At 46.7% G+C, this 22,265-nt stretch overlaps 1 protein-coding gene across 3 annotated transcripts in view; it reads left to right on the top strand.

The window, feature by feature from the left end:
* The window catches only part of Smyd3 (SET and MYND domain containing 3), a 522,482-nt gene that overhangs the window by 422,141 nt on the left and 78,076 nt on the right, over positions 1–22,265 (top strand). For all 3 annotated transcript variants that reach the window (XM_040738398.1, XM_040738397.1, XM_040738399.1), the window contains exon 9: positions 17,929–18,016. In XM_040738398.1, coding sequence (XP_040594332.1) covers positions 17,929–18,016 — 88 coding nt within the window. The remainder of the gene's footprint in view (positions 1–17,928; positions 18,017–22,265) is intronic.

Below are 22,265 nucleotides of genomic sequence, written 5' to 3' on the forward strand. Positions count from 1 at the left end.
TGGTGCCCACCTGCTTTCTTTGTTGAGGAGGTCAGAATGACCTCATCAGTCTGGTTCTCTGGTATGCCCTTGATGTCCAGCATGCTATTTAATAAACTTGGACTCCATACAAGGATCGATGCATTGATGTTGTTACTGGATTAGCACTGAGGTAAGCTCTGTATCCCAAGCATCTCTATTGCTGGGTTCTTCATGATGACTGACGTACATAGAACAATTTGATGATAGCTTAAATGATGATCAATCAGGAAGGGATATTCTTATCCTTCATCTTCCAGTGGGACAGTTTAACATGGCCTACACCATTTACTCATGCCAAGACTTACACCCTTACATATAAATCACCTGCTGGCAAGACAGAACATTTTTCTGATCCCATTTTGATGGAGTCCTTCCTCCAAGCAGTTTATGCCGTGGTGTTACGCTTCCTAGAGGTGCACATTTCCTCAGAAGTCAAGCTGTAGTAAAAGACCTGGGTCAGTGGTCTGCACTGAACTATGAAGAACATAAATATTACCCAATGAAGATTTGTGGAGTTTTGTTGATTTTCTTGTTTGTTTTGGTGTTTTGAGATGGGGTCTCATTAGCTCGGGTTGGTCTCAAACTTGCTATGTTGCCGAGACTGTTCTGCCGTGCCCTGCTGAGATCTGTACAGTTTTATAGTTAGCAAAATATGGTGGTTGCTAAAGGGAGTGGCATTATTTGGAGGTGTAGCTTCGTGAGAGGAAGTGTGCCACTGAGGTCTCCTATGCTCTAGCTGCTCCCAGAGACCATTTCCTGTTGCCCAAAAGATGCAGGGCTCTCACCTGCTTCTCCAGCACCACATCTGCCTGCACGCTGCCATGCTCCCTGCCATGATAATAATGGACTGAACCTCTGGATCTGTAAGTGAGCCACCCCAATTAACATTTTCCTCTATAAGAGTTGCCATGGTCGCATCGGTGACACATGCCTTTAATCCCAGCACTTGGGAGGCAGAGGCAGGTGGATCTCTGTGAGTTCAAGGCCAGCCTGGTCTACAGAGCGAGTTCCAGGACAGCCTCCTAAACAATACAGAGAAACCCTGTCTAAAAAAAATAAATAAATAAAAGAGTTGCCATGGTCATGGTGTCTCTTCATAATAATAGAAACCCCAACTAAGACACAAAGTAAAAGATGTTTCATGGATGCTCATAACCCTAGAATGGGAGGGGAGTGTGGCCGTCAGCCCACTGATGTCAAGATTCCTCTGCAGCATCCCATTTGAGCAAACGTCAGGCTCCCTAAGACTGACCTTCAGTAGAGGTCTCAGCACTGTCTTTGAGCAGGTCATTCTACTGTTGGGCTTCTGTAATAGAGAAGGGTGATTACTCTTATGAGCTGAAAGCTGCCTCATCTGATTTCATCAGGCTCCTATTCTGTCCCACAAAACTACAAAGGATGAGTAAACAGGTCTTATCCCTCCTACCATCAAGTAGGCAAATCCTGGGAGCATTGTGGCATAGCAAAGCACACACAGGCCTTTGAGTGACATAGCTGGGACTTACATCCATCTCCACCTTTTTGTAGCTACTTGAGCTTAAGTTACTTCCTGTGTCAGCTACAGGCTTGTCATCTGTTAATTAGGGAGTGAACTGTTTTTTTTTTTAACTTTTCTGAGATGATTAGAAGAGATAAAGCATTTATAATAATTGCTACAATAAATCTCAATAAATGTTGTCAGGTTACTATTATCCTTTGATCTGCATCTAGCCAGCTCTTTGAGACTTAGCCTCTTCTGTAGAATATGGAAAATGGTTCCTACCATGGGTTGATCCAATGTTGGCACCAGTCACTCCTGAAATATGAGGGATGGTTTAACCAAGCAGAAATGCATGCATGCGTGTGTTAGCATTGTCTTACAGAGTATCATGAAAAACTCTGTTGTGTGCTTATTGAGATCAGGTTATTGTGTCTCAGGAATATTTATTCAAGATATTTGAAATGCTGGGTTCAGACTGGCTGGCAGGTCTTGCTGGTGGAATTTCCTAAGGAACAACACTTTATTAATCAAGTCTTAGTTAAGCATTAGTCAATGGTAGATAATAAGGTATATGCCGCAAAGCTTTCTGTCGGCAGACAGTACTTGCTAACCTTGGTCTGTTGCTGTCACCTCCTCTCTGTTCTTTGAGAGGAATTGTAGTTACTCCATGACCATATTCATAAAGTCCCAGACCATGGTTCATTTAGAATTAATGCTGCCAACTTAAAAATATATAGTATTCTACTGTTTCATTATTTATTCATTTGTTTGTGTCCCCCCCACCCCCAGAACAGTTTCTCTTAGGAAAAAGAAAAAACCAAAACAACTAACTCTGATAGCTTTCCATGGTGTTGGTGTTTTCCCACACGCTAAGGTTGTGAGTCATCTTCCTTTTAAAAAGCACTTTTCTTTATTCTTTAGCAATCCCATACAGGTGTGCAGTGTACTTGATCATGTCCACCGACCTCTCCCTCTCACTTCCTCCATTCCCCGGCATATTCCCTCGCACATTCATATTCTCTCCTCTTCCTCCTCCTCATCTTCCTCTTTTCCTCCTCCTCTTCTTCCTCCTTTATAGCACATTGAGTCCCCATTAGGACTATCTGTATACATGTGGGTATGGGGCCATCCCCAAAATGGATAACCACCCAGAGGCCCAGAAGAAAAATGTCTCTCTTTTCCCCAGCAGGTATCAGTTGCCAGTAGCTCCTCAATTAGGGGTGTGGCCTCAGGAGCCCCTCCCCATCCTCCCTGGGATGTTGACTGGTTCAGTCATCTTCTGCAGGTCTTCCATAGGGAACCATAAATGCTGTGAGTTCATGAGTATAATAGCCATGCCATGTCCAGGGGACAGCATTTCAAAGCACTCTCCCCACCTCCCCTGCCCACCCCCCCACCCCCCCACCCTCACATTCTTCCCATCTCATCCTCCACAGTATCCTCTGAATCTTGAGGGGGGGGCTGATTTAGATGTCCCATTTAGGGCTGAGCACCCCACAGCCACCAGTTTTCAGCACTCCTGTCCTGACTGCTGCCCACTGCAAAAAGAAGCTTACCTGACCAAGGTTGACAGTGGCACTAATCTATGGGTACAAACATAAATTTTAGGCTGCAGTTTGACACCATTTCCATTAAGCAGAACAACAAAGTAGTTTCTTTCTTAAGGCCTATGGCTTCATGAGTCATGGCCTTTCGCTCAGGTTTCCAGTACAATGCGTGAACTGTCACCGTGGAAGAGTCTCAGACCCAATTAGAAAGCAGTTGGTGTACCCCATGAGTCATGCCACTATTCCACGTTGGACACATCCTGCCTGGACGGTTAGTATTATAATACACAGGGTCTGCCATTGGGGAAGCCCACTGGATACTTTTCTCCCCCAGTGGCCTGTGTAGCACCTTCTGGCACTAGGAAAGCTAGCTTGATTGAGGGTAGTTTCCAATACAATTCCAGTTCCATTTCTCTGTGCTGCAGCCAAAATGTGCTGTGTCTTCAGCAGTAGGGTCTTATGATCTTATTGTGGTGGCCAACCAAGAGCACTGGCAATAGTCTGTGTGTTAGAGGGCTCTTGGGCCTCCCTGACCAATAGCTCTTAGGGAAGTGCCCCATGCCTGGTACTGAGATTTTCATTTAATAAGGTGTGTCATCTGAGGAAAGCCGCCTGGGACTGGCTTCCATCAGCATTCTGAGGTTTCTCTGTAAATGGTGAACCACTGTGTTTGCACAGGCTACAGATGAGCAAAGCCAATAGGCTCTTGGAGTGACTATCTGGCATTTCTGCAAACATACAATGTTCTTATCAGCAAATCTGCAGCTTCTTTCTTCCTTTTTTTTTTGTTTTGTTTGTTTGTTTGTTTGTTTGTTTGTTTGTTTCGAGACAGGGTTTCTCTGTATTGTTTTGGAGGCCGTCCTTCAACTCGCTCTGTAGACCAGGCTGGCCTTGAACTCATAGAGATCCGACTGCCTCTGCCTCCCAAGTGCTGGGATTAAAGGTGTGCACCACCAATGCCCGGCTGCAGCTTCTTTCTTACAAAACATAAAAGTCCAAGTAGGGAGACAGGCATGCCATTCTCAGACGCGGTGTGGGAGCACTGTCATTCTTCCCAAGGTTAGCAGGCCGGCAAGCAGGCACAGATTGGCTTTGCAAAGCCATCCTAGCTGCAGAAAAGGAAGGTCACTTGTTTCTGTGAAAAATCTCAGCTCTCCCTGTTTGGCTTCATCCCTTCTTCCGCTCACAGCCTCAGACCTGCTCTTCTGCCTTCTCTACCCCAGCCATGGGTGGCATCCGCAGTCCTGCTGCCCTGGCACCTGTGATGTCAGGACTATGAAAAGCCACGGGGGCTGCTGGTGGACACTGTGGCTGCTCCAGCCCTTCTTCTGCTGGGCGCCTGCCTTGCCAAGTTGTCCCATTTGTCCTCATTGGCCCCTCCTCCTCCTCCTCCTCCACAGCCTCCCAGGCCCACTCTCCTGCTCTACTTTCTAAGCCCTCACGCTCCTGATGTCAGGAGATCAATAAGAAGTTCCCTCAGACTCAAGAGCCTTCACCTTCTCACCCCAGCCAGTTCGGGGTGCCTCTGGATCTGCTCCCAGCTTCTCATTCACCCCCTCTTGTGGGAAGTGGGTTGCCCTGCTGAAGCCCAGCCATCTCTTTCATATCCTGCCCCCTCCTTGGTCTGGCCCCTCCATCCCTTCCTTCATACAGTCTATTGCCTCCAGCTCAGTGGCTCAAACATGGTCACAACTTTCCCACAAGATAACAAACCTTTTTTTTCCAACTCAGCTTTGGCTTGTAGCCCCCACTTCCTTTTCAGTCTGGGTAACCCTGGTTCTCTCCAGCCTTCCCATCGTCACCTCCTGAAACTGTTGGCTGCTGATGTCACCACTGAGCCTATGCTTCCCAGGCAGTGGCCTCTCAGAGTCCCCCTGCTGACTCCTCTGTTGCATTCTACACCGCCCCTACCCCTCCTCCTAGGAATGCAGCCCCCTGTCCTCCAGCCGCCCGCACCCTGCACCCCTACTCTCCACAGACAGCTTGCTCCTAAGTCGCCACCTTCCTGGGCTCTCAGGCCGCTCCCTTCCTTTCTGTAGGGTGCTGTACCATTAGCCTAACTGGTCCCCCATGCCTATGGTTTCTCCACCTGTCACTGTATTTCACATAGATTAAAACAACAACAACAAAAAAACTGATTATACTTAAAATCTTACCATGTCTCTCTCCTCCAAGTTCAAATCCACTCTGTTACCATCTCCCTGGTACCTTTTCATCCTGTCTTTAACCCTTTGCTTTCTTCCTTCCTCTACACATAGGCTGCCTGCCCAGCCTGGTGCTCCCAAACCTGTGTCTCATTCTGGGATTGGTCTCTATGTTAGGGGGCAAGGAACTTTTAACTGTGAAGAAGGAACACGTCAGTAGCAAATGCCTTCAGACTTAGTGGTAAGCAAAGATGACAGTACCATCCTCCCGGACACCAACGCACAACAGCCAAGGAGACCAAACAGCTTACTCTACTCCTGAGCCCTCGGCTTTCTCCTGATGTTGCCTGGACCAGCCAGCGTCTTTACTTCTGTGTTCTTCGCCGGTCCTTCCCCAGTCTTCCCCAGTAAGCCTTCACTCCAAATCCCGGGCAGCAAAGGCCTCTGTCTCTGAGCTCCTCTTGTCCCAGAGCTTGTCTCCTGGTTACCACGTGTGAGATTTAGAAATGAGACATGGAGCGTTGTAGCCACATGTCTGTAAGCTTTGCCATGCTGAGGCCACTTGTCATCTGAACGTGCTGTTTCAGTGGCCTTCATGTACAGCGTATTGAACTAGTGACCATCCGAAGGGCACAGCATTCATCATGGTGAGGTTGTATTGATCAATTCTTGTATCTGCTGTAATAAACTAATTTGTGTAAAGCCAGAGGGCATGGAAGAACAATTATAAATTAAGGAGACAAAAGAAAGACTCTAAAACCATAAGCACTTGCAACAACTCATAATGGTGTTTCCTGGAATGTGGCAGTTCTGTCTCAGAGATTGAAGCCAAAGGGCCTAGAGAGCTGACTGAGTAGTTGGGCATACTTGCTATCTTCTGGAGAACCCAAGTTCTGTTCTTAGCACCTAGGCCAAGCAGCTCACAACCACCTATAACTCTAGTTCCAGGAGATTTGAGTCCCTTGTCTGTCCTCCTCTGGAACTCCTTCCCCACACATAAATAAAAACAATTTAAAAAATCAAAGGCTTAGTCTGCAAAAGCCACGTAATTCTCTGGGGTTGGCTGCACACAAGAGCATCTCCTGCCCCTCGTTTGCCAAAGTGACCTGGGCCTGAGGTCTTGAGAGCTCTTTCGGAGAAGCTGCATGCACACTCACTGCTCTAAGACCTCCAGGAGAGCCAGAGCTGAAGGAACAAATACAATTTTCCTGAGGGAAAAGTTGGAACCTCTGGGAACTCTGAATGGTCTTCCTGGGATGTGGAGAGGGATTTTGTGTGTGACTGTGTGTTCGTGCAGAGTGCGTGTGTGACTATATACCTGTGCAGAGTGTGTGTGTGACTGTCTGCCTGTGCAGTGTGTGTGTGACTGTATACACATGCAGAGTGTGTGTGTGACTGTATACCTGTGCAGTGTGTGTGTGACTGTCTACCCATGCAGAGTGTGTGGATGACTGTCTGCCTGTGCAGAGTGTGTGTGTGACTGTGTACACATGCAGAGTGTGTGAGTGACTGTCTGCCTGTGCAGAGTGTGTGTGTGACTGTCTACACATGCAGAGTGTGTGTGTGACTGTCTACACATGCAGAGTGTGTGTGTGACTGTCTACACATGCAGAGTGTGTGTGTGTCTGTCTGCCTGTGCAGAGTGTGTGTGTGTGTGTGACTATCTACCTGTGCAGAGTGTGTGTGTATGTGACTGTCTGCCCATGTAGATTGTGTGTGTGACTGTCTGCCCATGCAGAATATAGGTATGAATGTCTGCCTGTGCAGTGTGTGTGACTGTCTGTCTGTGCAGAGTGTCTGTGTGACTGTCTGCCCATGTACAGTATGGGTGTATAATGGGGAATGTCTTTCTGTATATATATGTTTCTCTTATTGGTTGATGAATGAAACACTGATTAGCCAGTCTTGCCATATTGAAAGCAATCTCCATAATGAGTTTCTTCGATGCCCATCTTCCTCTCTGACATAGTTGTTGTTGCCAGGAGCAGTAGTGTCTCTTTGTCATGAAAACCCTAATAAACCATTTTAAGTGCCATATTCTGTAGGTCTTTGAAAGATTTGAAGAATATCTAGTGTGATTGTCTGCTTGTGCAGTGTGTGTGTGTGTGTGTAAATGTCTGCCCATGCAGAGTGTGTGTGTGACTGTCTGCCTGTGCAGAGTGTGTGTGTAAATGTCTGCCCATGCAGAGTGTGTGAATGACTCTCCGCCCGTGCAGAGTGTGTGTGTAAATGTCTGCCCATGCAGAGTGTGTGAATGACTGTCTGCCCGTGCAGAGTGTGTGTGTAAATGTCTGTGTAAATGTCTGCCCATGCAGAGTGTGTGTGTGACTGTCTGCCTGTGCAGAGTGTGTGTGTAAATGTCTGTGTAAATGTCTGCCCATGCAGAGTGTGTGAATGAGGAAAACTACTGTAGCCTCCCAGAGTAAACCAAAGCCTCTGATGTATAAAAACAAGCAGATACAGGACATTCTAGCACCTACCCATGATGAGTAACTGAAGCCTCCAGGGTCCTGTCCACCCATGTTCTTACACTGAGAAAGGGGTTTTTAATGTTAGCTTACTTCCAAAAAAGAAATCCTACATATTCCAGTTTATGAACATTTACTAACATTAAGTTTTTACTTGCAAAGTCATCTGGAATGTTAAATGAGTAGTAAAATGGCAATGGCTAGGGCCATATAATTTGGGCACACAAAGCGTATGACCCAAAAAGAAAATAAAAAATAACCAGAAAATAATGCTCTCCCAAGCCTTCTTATATGACCACAGTACCCCTGGCACTGGGTACCCTTGGATGAGAAGAGAGAATAATACCATCTTGTATACCCCAAATGCCGTTTTAGCACCTTATATTACATCATTATAGTTTATATCTATACTATTGGAGCCAAAAAGATTTGATATCGTCAGCATGCCAGCTCTGATGAAAGATGCCCAAGACTCTGTCTCAGTGAGCACTTATTTGGGGGCTAGAATGTTGTGAGAATACATTTGAAGTCTGTACTTCCAGATTTCCCCGTAATTCCCAGCAGGTCCTGTGTGAGATGGCTTGCCCCTCTCCAGCCTTTCTCTCCGGGTGTCATGGGGATACCTCCACTCACCCTTCAGGGATGTTTATGAAACTCCATCAGATCTCTGTCTGAAAGGCCCTGCTAACAGTCATGCATGCTTGGTTTATAAGATGGTTACAAGAAAATGGAGGTGGGGGCAGGGTGTCAAACACTGCCAGAGCTTTTATCTTTGACATTACAAAGAGGTCCCTGGCCGAGGGCCAGACTGGAGTTTACGGGAATATAAAATGCAGACATGTGCTTTCTGTTGGTGGGGCGCCAGGAGGAAGGCGCGCCACGCAGCCAGACAGCACTTCACTTCCATGGGATGCACAGTTGCTAGGAAGAGCATCCTCGTCTCGGTGGTTCAGGGCAAGGTCACTCATGGCTATCAAGTGGGACAAAGAGGAGCTATGCCATACCGGTGGTCCTGCCAACCCTATAGCCTGCGAGCCACCACTTTCTGAAGTGACTCCCCCCTCCCATACCCACCATAGGAGCACCCAGGCTCCAGAAGCAGGTCTCTGCAGGAATTAATTGTTCTCATTGAAAGAAGACAAAATGAAGCTCCTCTGCTTTTAAGCAAAGTTCTGATGCTGTTTCCCTCGAACTGTGACGCAATCCTCTTGAACTTTTGCTCACTTGACACATGGTCTGAGATTTCTGGTGCTAGCTTATTAAACATAATAATGACTTACTAAATGTAAGTTCTGATGGATTTGTGCGATCCAGATCTGAAAAGAAAAGGAAAGGAAAAAGATTAGTAGGCTACTGGAAGCTGCACTAACTCATATTAAGGCAAGGTTTCTGGTCCCTAATGAGATGATTGCCTTTGGTTACTCCAGCAAGGACCTTCTTTGAAAGTGTCTCGAGACCTGTATCCCAGGACTAGTTATCTGAAATTGCTAGTGTGGACCCCAGCTAAATCCCCCACTTGTTTGGGGACTACAGCAATCTGAAGTGCTTGTTTCAGGGAATAAGCAAATGCCATAAACAGCCTGGGTTTTGGATATCGCCCCTACTGATCATCATGTACACGGATGTTAGGGGAAAGGCATGAATTAAACAGTCAGAGTCAAAGCCTTGGGCTGGCAGCATGTAGTGCCATGTTGAGTACAGTCTTTGTCCTGTGCCACACGCTCTCTGTGCCCTGGCTGGAGTCATGTGGGAGGAAGCTCAGCTTAAAATAGAATGAAGGGGGAAGAGAAAAGGAAGGGGTTTGCAATTTGCAAGACCACAGATGCCCGAAGTCTCTCCTCAGAATTTAAGGACTCTACTCAGGCACAGCAGACACCTACATAGGTGACCAATGGACTGGAATGATTAGTTTCCATCTCCATGGTAACCGCAATCAAGTTCTCACCTGGGGAGGCTGAATCTGAAGGCTCTGCTAGCTCTGGGTCTTGCAGCTGGCCAGCTGCAGAGCTGGGAGTTGACTTGAGTTCCTCCATGCTGCTTCCATGGTCCCTGCCACACAACGCCTCCTGCACAGGACTTGCTATTGTTCACCTGTTTCATTCCAGTGCTGGGGACCAAATCTTAGGCCTCACAGCTAGGCGAGCACTCTAGCACATGGCCACCCCTCGTCCTGTTTTTAAGTGTCTTTGGAGCAACTGAATCTCCCCATCCCAGCCTCCACCATCAGGATGTTGCTAGCTTGCCCCATGAAGCTGACTTGAATCCGATCTGTTGCAGTTTAAAGCAATTTCCTGTCTGTTTGCAGAGGTGAGTGAGAGCAGCTGCTCCTGGAGAGGGACATAAAAAAGATTAAGGAACCAGGGCTGTGGTTTCAGTCTCCATTAAAACAAAAACCTGTCCTGAAACTTGGGGGTGTACTTAATCTTAATGGCTGCCTACATTAGGACAGTTTTCCTGTAAAAACCTTTGCATTTTCCCCAGAGTCTCAAACCTCCCACCTCGTGTTTACAGAAGGAGGCTGGCAGGGCTCTCTGTCGGAGTCGTGTGCGTTTACAGCTGCACAAGCCATCCATTTGATAGTTTCTCCGCAAATGTGAAAAGAATTCGTTTGAATGTGCTTTTTGTAAGCCAAGCCAGTGGCCTTCTGCCTTGTATAATACCCGTTGTGCATTCCCAGGAGCATATCTTTCCAGTGTGGGGGAGGGTGCATGGAGGCGCTGCCTGAAATATCCTCACATAATATTTAACTGCCTTTGCATGTTGGTCTGTCATGCCCATTTCCTGCAGAATGCTGCACGTAAAAGCCAGCCTTCAGCAGGCTCCACTGGTGAGGCTCGACCCTCAAACAGCCCTAACTCCATAGATACTCTTGTTTAAGTTCATGTAGACCTGGTATGTGGAAGTCATTGCCCTTTCTCTGAGACGGAGTTTTCTCCTGTGGGATGGGATGGGGAAATGTGGGGGTTGCAGGTGTAAAAGGATTTGGCATTTCTAGGAGCTCTGCTGTGATGTGAACAGTGCTTTCCTCCTGGAAGTTCTAGATAGCTGGAGATTTAACCCTGAACCTGAGACAGGGTGGAATGTGTTGTTGCCTTGAAGAACTGTGTAGTTGCAGTGGGACCAGTTTTGCCAGTGTGAAAACAAATGTAGATTTGCTCACAGACGACTAATTGGAGCACATAGCTATTTGATTCTATCTCAAGTTGAGAACATTCTTTCATCTTCCTTCACATCCTTCATGCTTGCGATGCCCATCAGCTGCTCTGGGGTTGGTATAATAGTGAATGCTCTAGTTTCGGCCTTTTTCCATGTTATGAAAGAACCATTTTCTCCCTGCGTTAAATCTGAACTGCTTTAAGTTATTTCTGCCAACGGAAGTGGAAATTGGTTTCAGTCAAGATACTTGCTGTTAATCATAAAGGTTTTTTAGTGAGCCTGTATGTTAATCTATGGTCCCAGTATGTTATCCATGAACCTAAGTACTGCAGTCAAGGACACTAAAGACTAGACTGTTTCCATCCCGGTTTTTTTTTTTCAGGACTCTCAGCTTCTCTCTAGAGAACAGGCATGATATTTGAACCTTATTGCTACTTTTTTTAAAAGTAAAAGAAAGCTCATTCTTCCCTTTAGCACACTAGAGTTACTGCATTGCTAGGAAAGTTTATAAATAAATGTCCATTAATTTTCCTTCCCATCCTAGTCTCCTCTCTCTCTCTCCAATCAATCTAATTAGAGTTTACATGAGGATTGGATAACAGGAAATACAGGGAGGCAGCTTGCCTTTCTCCTTTTCCTTTTCTTTTTAATAAGAACCATCTGAAGTTAAGCTAGCACAGGAGTTTCAACATCAAACTCTTGCAAACCAAGCGAGCACAGCTGTCTGTGGCTTTCTGTTACAAGACAGACTGGATTAATGCCTCTAAAACTTCATCTGACGTTGCCAGTGGCCACATCCTCAAGGATGGTTTGACCACTTGTGCTAGGACCCCACCCTGTTGCAAAAACTTGGCTCTCTCATTCATGGTGACTACTGGCCCCTGAAGGCCCGGTGTCTACATCTGGCCACTTAAATTCAGCTATGTTAACTGGCATATTTTGTGTGGTGCTGAGATTTTTGTGGCATCATCTGCTTTTATATCCAAGAAACCAACTCTGGGTATCAGTTTAGTTTCTATGTAGCAGGAGTATGTATGACCTTGACCCATTCCAGAAAGAGGAGGTTGGGGAAGTTTGGGCTTGAAGCAGCTTAGGAAGATGCTTTTGGTAGAAGCCAGAGAAGTCCACTGAGCCCACTCCCCAGCTAGCCCTTGCTTCTATTATTTTGAGAGAATGGATCCTGAGCCAGCGCAGGATTTCTTGTGTTTGGTAAAAACCACACTGCAGTGGAAACATAGTCATGGTGGCATAATATTAGACATGAGCCAAGGTGGAAGTGTTATATTCACTTTCGGGTGAATCTTCCTACATCAGTCAAAGAGGTCAGGGTTGTTCCCCCACATAGATGCACATAAACCAATTCAGTATAGACAACCTGTCATTGGGACTCTCTGGGGCCTTGGGAATCCTCCAGCTTATGTTCTGACATCTTTCATCATTTGTAGAAAGCTTGTTTGTTTGTTTGGTTGGTTTACTTGCCTTGCCTTTGTCTTCCTCACATTGCTTGGCTTTGCTTTTGCAATGCTAAAGATGGATTCAGGGCCGGGCACATGTTAGGCAAACTCTCTACCACTGATCTGTGCTTCTAGCCCCAGTAATATATTTGATACTTTAAAAGTATGTAAGAGTGGAATGAATATTTTTGCATCTTCTAAAGGCAAATTAAAGGGCCACCTGTTCAAGCCCTTTTATATTAATTGGTAAAGCTGAGATTCGAGGAGGATTTTCTTTTTTCCTAGATAAGTTGTCCTGAATGATAGCAAGAATTGTTGATGTTTTTGGGTAAGCAAAAAAAATGGAAACAAAGATGTATGTTTACTGATTCCACACTTCCGGACCCGGGAGACGAACATTAGCTTTCTCTCATGTCTGTGCACTATAAAGAATAGAAGGCTGAAGCCTGGCTTCCCTTTCTGCTTATCTTCCCAACTTCTGTGTCTGTACATACACGGCTCAGTGTGGTTCCACAGCCTGGTGGGGGCAGAGGTGAGAGAGACCGCACTGTGGACACAGATGTGAGGAGCCCATAGGAGCCAAGCGAGGTAGAGACCCGGACTGCAGAGACAGTGGCCACAGGGGAGCATCCCAGCCAGTGTTAGATTCAGCTCTGACCCCTGAGCATGGCCTCCTCCAGCTCCAACACTAAGTCCCCTCATCACCATTGTTATCAAATACTGGAGAGCGCTTTCGGAGGTTCTGTGCTTTTGTTCAGTAAATAAAGGCTTAGGGTCACACATTGAGTTGTAATTTCCATATGAAATTGCGTTCTTTTGGGGTCATGGTCTTACCCACCTCATGCACACATACTGGATGTGTTTGTAGCCCACATTAGGATTTTTACTGTTTTTTTTTTTTAATGCAAGTAGAAAACCATGGTTGAAGACACTTTGGATTTATCAGCTCACAGATAAATTTCACCCTTGAAGCAAGTCTAGAAGAAAGGAAAATTCAGATTGTGTGAAGGTGGTCTAGAGGAAGGAGGCTTGGCTCGGAGCCAGACCAGCAGAACCCTGCCGTGGCAGAGAGAGGTGGAAGCTGTGTGTGTGTTGAGACACATGGAGAGACATCTAGAAATTTCCAAGTAGACATTCCCTCTTCCAGAGACACTTTAAGGCCATTCAGCTGAGCTCTGTAACATGCGAGGCTCTGTGCTTGGCGTTGGGGAAAGGAACAGAGAGGGGTTGAGATTCAGAAAAACTAAAGACCCGTGTTCAGCTTTAGGAAGCTCACACAGAACTCTGGCTGATGCCACATCTTTGTAAACTGCAGCCCACAAACTCTGGGCCGCACTGGCTCCGTACCTTTAGGCATGCCCCTGCCTCAGAGCGTTACAATTTGCTGTCCTTCTCCTCTGCTGTTCCTTCACCTCTCACAGCCCTCTACTCAAAGCAGCATTCAGCGAGGCCTTCCCTGGACACTGTGAAATCTCCCAGACCCCAGCCTCTTCCCTGTGTCTCCCATCTCGGTTCCTCTGTGTAAACGTCGGGATTGGCTGACATTTCTTTCCTGCTCCACCCCAGTGCTTACAGCAGTTCCTAGTAGGCACTCATTACATGTTAATAGAGTTAATGAGTGATCAAATTAATTAATTTCAGGGTCAGGGAGGGCCATGTGCAGAGCTCCAGTAACCAGAAGTCCAGAAGGTGTGTGTACTGGGTTTCTTCTTGGCTGTAACAACCGATCACAAACCAAGTGACCTAGAACAATACAGACTTTGTATGTTGTGATTCTGAGCCCATCTCACTGGGTGAGAATCAAGGCTGCATTCCTTTCCACTGGCAGCAGGGGGAGCCAGACCAGCAGAACCCAGGGGAGGAGCTGCTTGCTTGCCTTTCCAGTCTCTAGGACCGCTGGTGTTTCTTAACTCATTCTGTCCTCCATCTTCAAAGGCAGCATGACTGATTGAGTCCTCATTTCACCCCCCAACAGGCACGCACACACACATGCACTCACACGCATGCACATACACACACACACACACACACTGACTTCCTCTTTAGCTTTTTTCTCCTGCTTTTAATTATATTGGACCCACTTGGATAATCCAGGATGGTTCCTGGTTTTATAGCCATCTATAAAGAACTCTTAATCCTGTCTACAACGCAGTCCCTCTGCCAGGTAACCTAACACCACAGATTCTGGGGAATGAGGACATGGATACCTTCGGGTGTAAACAGAGGTTTCTTTCCCACCTGACATTTACCGAATAAAGCACTGAGAGGCTTAATATTAAGTATAATTGTTTGGCCAGTGGCTCAGGCATATTACTGACTAGCTCTCACAATTAAATTAACTCATTTAGTTTATATTTTACCATGATGCTTGTGGCTTGTTACCTCACATCTTGCTTCTCCGGCAGCTACATGGGAGACACCATATCTTTCTCACCATATCTCTGTTTGAATTTCCTGCCTGTCTCTATTTTGTCTGACCATTGACCAAAAGCAACTTTGTTCATCAACCAATAAAAGCAACACATATTTGCAGCATGCAGAAGAACATCCCCCATCATTTGGGATCTATTATTCTGTGCACTATAGAGACTGGCAAGCAAGATAGGCACATTTAAAGATAGACAGATGACTGTGGCGGCTGACCAGGAGGATGAAATGGTCATTCTGAGACTTCCGGAGATGAACATGAACTTGGAGCAAGAACACCGAGGGAGACTGGTGTGTACCCCATCCCCACCCTTCTGTGGACACAAGGCTGCATTTGCCTGTAGGAATTCCTAAAAGGAGAACGCATGTGCCGGGTCTTTTCAAAGCCAGCTTCTGTTGCCCACACACACGTCGCACACGCACATAGCACAGACAGAGACTGGTAACGTCCCGGTTTGCAGAAGCTTAGCACTCACTCCTTCTATGCACACCATCTACCCCAGCCACACTTGGAGTCTTGCTTTCATTTTTACTGCCTTCACTTCTTTTTCTTGACCATAACACCAGGGTGATGACTACCTTCCTCTGGTAACACAGAACTTACTCTGACAGTGGTTCTCACAGGGCTTGCTCTGTTTCTGGGGAGGCAGCACTGTGAGGCTCCAGGAGGATGCCTGTCCTTCGCCTTGACCATCACGCAGTCTCGCCCCTTCTCAGCCTGCTGGCTAGCTCCCTGCGGACACCATGCAGAGCAGTGTGGATACTGAGTGATGGATGGAGTGATGCTCCCGCCCTCTGTGCAGCCTCTTTGCAGCAGCACTGTCCCGCAAGACATCGTGTGGTCCAGCACTGCCCGGTGTGCTGTCCAGCGTGTGGCACAATCTCTTTGATGTGGACAGTACAGCTGAGGAGCTGGTTTCTTACTTATGTAATTTTAACCAACTGAAGTTGAAGTAGTCACACGTGGCAGGTACCCAGTCTGTTGGACGATGTAAGGAATTTGATGAGCATGCCAGAGAGGTCACAGTGGAGTTTGTGCGAAGCAGAGTACATGACAAGAACATGGCCTTTGGAACTCAGACTAGGTTTAAGCTTTGCTTCCGTGATTCTGTGATTTTTTTAAATTTAATTTAATTTTTTTGACAAATCTTATGATCTTTCTGAACTGAGTTCCAGACTCACAGTGTTATCCATGGAATTCTAGGCATACAGTGGGTGGGTGGTGGCAGGTACCATGCAACCTGAAGGGAAGAGTATTTTACCTTGAAATTGAAATCGGACTTTCTTCTGTTGCTTTTATCATTGCTTTCCAGGATTCTAAAGACCCAGGGGGCCTGACTGTCCGGCACAGGGCGGTCCGCACTCATTCCCCACCCATGAATACACCAGGGATGGCCTTACCTGTATAAGAACTGTGTGAAGTGAAGTGGGGTGGTATCGGTAGAACACCCTGATCGTGCCCCATACCTGCCCTGTGCCCAGCACTCTGCTGCCTGCTGGGGGCCCATTAGCAAACAGGAAAGATGGAAGGTCTCCTTGTGAGATAAGAGACCAGAGTCTAATGGACAGCAGCACACCAGCTCGTGGCTTCTTCCTTTTTTGTTTTTAAATCATTAAAATATGAGACTTTTTTACTGTGGAAGTCAGGATTGGTCCACATGAGTGTAGTAGACTTGCCCTCCTTTATGCTAACTGTGTTGATAAGCCATGCTGGGTCATTATACTATTTCCAAAAAATAATGGCTCTTAGAGGAAAGTGTGTGTGTGTGTGTGTGTGTGTGTGTGTGTGTGTGTGTGTGTGTGGCTCTGCATGGTTGTGCACATATGTGAGTGTAGGAGCTCTTGGAGTCTGGAAGAGGGCACTGGCTCCCCTGGAGATGGAGCTACAGGTGGTTGTGAACCATCCACACAGGTGCTGGGAACCAAGCTCAAGTCCTTTAGAAGAACAGCAAGTGCTCTTAACCACTGAGCTGTCGCTGTAACCCCAAACAACAGCTTTATAAAAGTTCTTTCTCTTATAGTTTCTTAAAAGCAGGATTATTGAGGTATAAATCACTTGTTTTGTTCACTCAGTTTACAACATATGGACCAGTGGGTTTTAGTCTCTTTTTGGAGTTGTACAACCAACATCATGATTAATTTTAGAGCATCTTTATTATCCCAGAAGGAATCCTATTCGTTAGCAGTCACTCCCCAATTCCTTCTAATTGCTCCAGCCCTAACCAGCCACCAGTTTGCCTTCTGTCTCTATGGATTTCCCAGTATGAGAATCTCATATAGATAGAATCATATAGCATATTGTCTTTTGAGAATCTTTTATGATATTTTCACTCATATTTTAATTTAATGGGGGGGAGGCGTGTGCATGCTATGGGACACATGTGGACATCAGAAGACAACTTCTAAGAGCTAAGTTCTCTCCTCCCACCACATGGGTCCCAGGGCTTGAGCTCAGGCCACCCCATGTGGCAGACGCCACGTCTACTCACTGAGCCATCTCACCATCTCAAAATGACTGGCTTGTTTTTTCACTCAGATTGTTTTCAAGGTTCATTCATGTTATAGCATATGGTAATACTGTTAACCGTATTGTTAGTAATATTCTGTTGTGATGTGTCTTTATTTATCCATCCATCATCAGATGATGGACATTTGAGTTGCATCATTTTTGGACTACGGATACTTGCGCACACGTTTTGGTTAAACATGTTCTCATTTCTCATGGTTGGCTGACCAGGAGCAGAGCTAATGGGATGCTAACACTGTCGGTAACATGGTGTCTCTTCTGTGTTTGCTAGAAGCTTCATAGCAAACCGGCCACAAAGCAGCAGCAACACAGTGCTCCATCACACATTTTCTTGGCATAAATGGTAAGGAGCACAAATAGGTCAGCTGTTTGAGGAGCTGAAAAGCCTGCTTTTCAAAGCCACGCCGCTCACTGTACATGTCCACCCGTGGAGCATCAGCCCTTCGGCTCCTCTGCATCCCTAGCGACACCTCCTGTTCCTTGCTTCTCTATAGCAAGTCAGAGCTGTGCTGCTGGGCAGGAGGCGGCGTCTCACTGTGGCTTTGAATTGAATTTCCCTAATGATTAATGATGCTGCGTGTGTTTTCATGTGCTTGTAGGCCGTGTGTTTGTCTTTCTTGGAGAAATGTCTGTTCAAATCCTTTGCCCTGGTTTTAATTGGGCCATTTGTCTTCTTTGCCTGTCTTCCCATTTGTCCCGAGCAGGATGCTGATATGCTGACGGGTGATGAGCAAATATGGAAGGAGGTTCAAGAATCGCTGAAGAAAATTGAAGAGCTGAAGGCGCACTGGAGTATCCTTTCACCAGTGGGCTGATCCACCCTGTTGGGTGCTGCTTTACTGGGAGCCTGGTGCCAGGGCCAGGTCTGAAAGCTCCAAGCGCTGTGACCTGGTCCAGCCAGCAGTGTGGGAACCACCCCGGAGGACTGCAGTAAGATCAGCACAGATACCTTACAAATGCTTTACCATGAATAGGTCAAAGTTCAGAGCAGAAGAAGAGAGCATATGATGGGATCATCTGGGATGACCCATTGGCACTTCACTGTGTAAAGGGGCTCCCAAGTCAGAGACAGGATTTGGATAGGCAGAAGCTGTGATGAAAGTCACTGTCTGCAGAGGACTCTGCTCGAACACACACGTGATGGGGGAACTACAGGCAGGAAAGAGACAGTAGAATGTGGAAAGTTCATCAGAAGGTCATCAGATGCTTTGGGTTGAACATGTCTCAGGCACTAACAAAATCTGTAAATAAGGTTTCCAATCTATAATGCTGTTAGAGAATCGTGAAGGGCACGAACGAAGATAGGTAGGTTCTCCTTTTAATAGTGAAGTATGTATTTACAGAAATCATTAGCTCAGTGGGTTTGTTAGGTCTGACTAATGACTGCAGTTGGTTAGTAAGAAAGAAAAGAAGGCTTCCATGTGCAGGTTGCTGCATGGTTTTACTAAGAACAAATCCATCCACAGAGTCAGTGATTTTTTTTTTTTGGTAAAGTTTGCACCTATATTTACTTCATGAGAGGCTTTGAAAAGAAGTAGTCAAGGTGTTTGTGTTCTATACTAGCAGATCCGGGCATCTAACTCAATTGGCGAATGACTCAAGTGTCTGTCTGGGCTGCTCTGTCGCCCCTACCTTTGATTCAGTGCCTGGAATGAAGAGACTTTCCAAGCCTGTGGAGATGGGAAGGACAGCAGGGAAAGGGCACAGAGTCAAGAGTGTGATGGTCCCTGGGCTGTCTGCATGGTGACTGCCCCTCAGAAGCTGAACTTGGGCAAGAGTGTAAATAAAGTCTTCTCTTTGGGGCAAGAAATTGAAGCATGTGAATCTGGTGGGGCGCACCAGAGGATTGTATGGTTTTGGTAAATTGTCAGGTTTAATAAAGGGTGCAAGTATATTATAACTCCCCAGAGACAACTGTGATCCTGGGCTGCAGTCATAGAATCACAGACTATAAAATGAGAAAGGGGTGACATTGGCTGATACCATCTGGAATCTCAGATTCAGTCTGGGCTATGGCATATTAATAGGGCTGTAGAGAAATTAAATTCATTAAGAGGAATGGGACAGAGTTGAGGAGTTTGAAACTCCACCTGTCAAGGTGATGAAAGGGACTGGGAAACAGCATGCTCAGGGTTGACGCTCATAGGCTTAGGGTTGCTACGCAGCTGAGGAGTCTTGTTCTCTGTGCTCCTATACAGTGGAAATTGGGCCATGCTACCAGGTATTTCACTAGTCTAATTCACCTTGTGATTCAGGCAGAGATTACAAGACACAGTCCAGCATTCGCAAATCTCACATAGTGGGGTAGTAATCAGGAAATCACTTATGTGCTGTGATTCAGATGAGTATTTCTTAATGGTCCATATGTGAGAATCCGGCCTCCAGGGTGCTCCTCGTGGGAGGTCTGGCAGACCTTTAAGGGGTGGAGGCTACTGAGAAGTCACTGGGAAGATGCCTTCTAGGGGAGCCATCAGGTCCTGGTCCTCTCAGCCTCACCCCGCCTCCCGGCTGGAACTGTGAATGCATTCTGACACCCGCTCTCACCTTGGCCATCTGGTGCCCTGGCTGGAGGCCAAACCAATGGGGCCATCTGAACTTGTTCTTGAACCCCCACAACTCACAAGCCTATCATTACTTCCTAAGGTATCTTGCATCAGATATTTCATTATAATCATGCACAGCAGAATAATACAATACATATTTTGGTGAAGATACACATACATACATGTACGAGAGAGAGAGAGAGAGAGAGAGAGAGAGAGAGAGAGAGAGAGAGAGAGAGAGAGAGAGAGAGAGAGGTTTTGTAGAGGAGGTGATGACAGCCCTGTATCTGGGGAGGTGAGCTGGACTTCAGAACAGCCATGGAGGAGAGTGCCTCAGAGGTAAGAAATGTGCCAGTCCACAGGTGATGTTGTGCTAATGTGCTGGCCAGTGTGCCACACACAAGGAAAGAACCTTCCAGAAATGGCCACGGGATTAGTTTTTAGGCAAAGGGGCCCAGAATGACGTTAGGCAGAATAGCATGGCTAGATGGGAGCAGACACTGCTCTGGCAGCCTGTCCTAAGAAGATGACTAATTCCCATGTGACTTCATTCCCTTGTCTGTCTGTCCCCACCCTCCTACAGACAGGAGCATTTGAAAGAAAGCCCCCACCGTGCCCTCAGGGTCCTCTTTGGCATAGAGCTCACTGAAACAGTGGTAATAGTAGACACCACAGGTGCCAAGGATAAATTTCTGAGCAGATACATGTCTGCGTTAACTTGGAAAGAGCCTTGTAGCTTAAACTGTTCCTCCCTCCCCACTCCCTGGAGCAGTTTACATGAAAAGTTTTGCCTTGTTTGCCAGGAGATGGTTGCCAATATTGTGGAGGGAGATTGGCAAGAGGTCCTTTCCCACTTGGCACAGGGTGTGTGGATGCATCCCCGTGAGTGTGTACAGCGTATCACATCTGGATTCCACTCGCAAGGCGTCTCACCTCAGCCTCTTGATGAGGTGGGGCACATTATGGAAATGAGTAGACAAGTAACCATGAGGATCCATCGAACAATGTGACAATAAGGCCCAAGCCTTGCCACAGAAATGTCTGGCATTGTGTAAGAGACAGCCATTCCTCCAGACAGCTTGTCAAACATCTAATCCTGGAATGAAAAGCCATGAGGTTAATCATGGCAGTCTGTTTCAAAATCAGCACATTGCCTAAGAAACCGCTCCCCCCAACCTCTGGAGGGCCCGTTCGGTAAACGTGAAACATCCATGTCATGGGAATACAAAAGAAAATCACCAACTGTCAATAACTTCAAATCACTGTCTTCAGTATGTGAACCCCTTCTGGGATCAGAGCCAGGACTCACCCATAAGAGGTGACACAAAGGCCTTCAGTTTACAGTTCTTCCCAAGGAGATGACGCTCTGGAGGAAGGTGTTGTGCCTCAGCTGACAGGAAGCATCTCTTTCATTGGGTTCATGAAGATAGTCTTCCCATTCACAGGTGGGGCTTGGGTGGCGAAAAGCCTCCCTAGTGTTTTGGAAGCAGAGCTCTGCAGGCATGAGCAGTGCAAAGTGGATTCTGTGGGAAGAGGGAGAAAGGAGCTTTGCACGCATGGGCGAGGCTTGCTGTGTCAGAGCACTGATGAAGAGGACTGAGTTGAAGTTTAGGAGAAGTGCATGGAGTGTGGTGTTGTGAGAGATGGGGAGGGGTGCCTCCATCCTCCATCCTCTTTCCCTTCCGTCTGTCAGGTCAGGGGTTGCCACAGGAAGGAGAGTGGTATCTCTGCTGTATGCTTTGCATGCCCCAGTAAACTTTCCAACCATGTCCATGACACCCAGAACTCTGCCTAGCTCATGGGAGGACACACGGAGATCCCCCAATTTCTAGATACTGTGTCTTATTTGATATTCACTGAGACAGATGTTTTGTTTCCAGCCTATCTTGAAGCATTTGACTTTCTCAAGGCTCCAAACCTGAAGACTACTTAGGTAGAACATACTTAGGTTTGAGCCAAGCTCTATGGATGATGAAGCTCTGTACTGTTTCTTCTGTAGTTTGAATCTTCAAACCGTTTTCCCCAAGTGGAATTCTAACATCAAAGCAGAACAGCATAGACCTGCAGTGGCAGGAAATGGGGGGGAGGGCAGAGAAATGCCCAGTCTCAGTACGACAGAGTAGCAGAGGAGCTGTGTGATGACCCCAGTCGGGCCCACACATGCACTTTAGCTGGGCATGGAGGAAGCCCCATGTCTTCGGTCCTCCAGCTACCTCTATAAGAGGGTGTAGATGTCTGTCTGCAAAGGCGAGGTTAAAAGCTGCACCAGGTACCACACACCTGTAGGCTCAGCGACTCAGGAGACTGAGGTAGATGGGTTGCGTGAGCCAGGGATTAGAGGTCACCCTGAGTAGTAAGGTGCAATTTATGGGGACTGGCCTGTCACATGGAGCCTCCTTAAGGTTAATTACTGACTTAATTGACACGCAATCAATCAAAAGTCGGTGCCACTGAGCAGTGGGTCTTCTTGCGCTTCTTGCTCATGGCACATAAACTGT

This window comes from Mesocricetus auratus, unplaced genomic scaffold (genome assembly GCF_017639785.1).
Source record: "Mesocricetus auratus isolate SY011 unplaced genomic scaffold, BCM_Maur_2.0 Super-Scaffold_100676, whole genome shotgun sequence".
Lineage (NCBI taxonomy): Eukaryota > Metazoa > Chordata > Mammalia > Rodentia > Cricetidae > Mesocricetus > Mesocricetus auratus.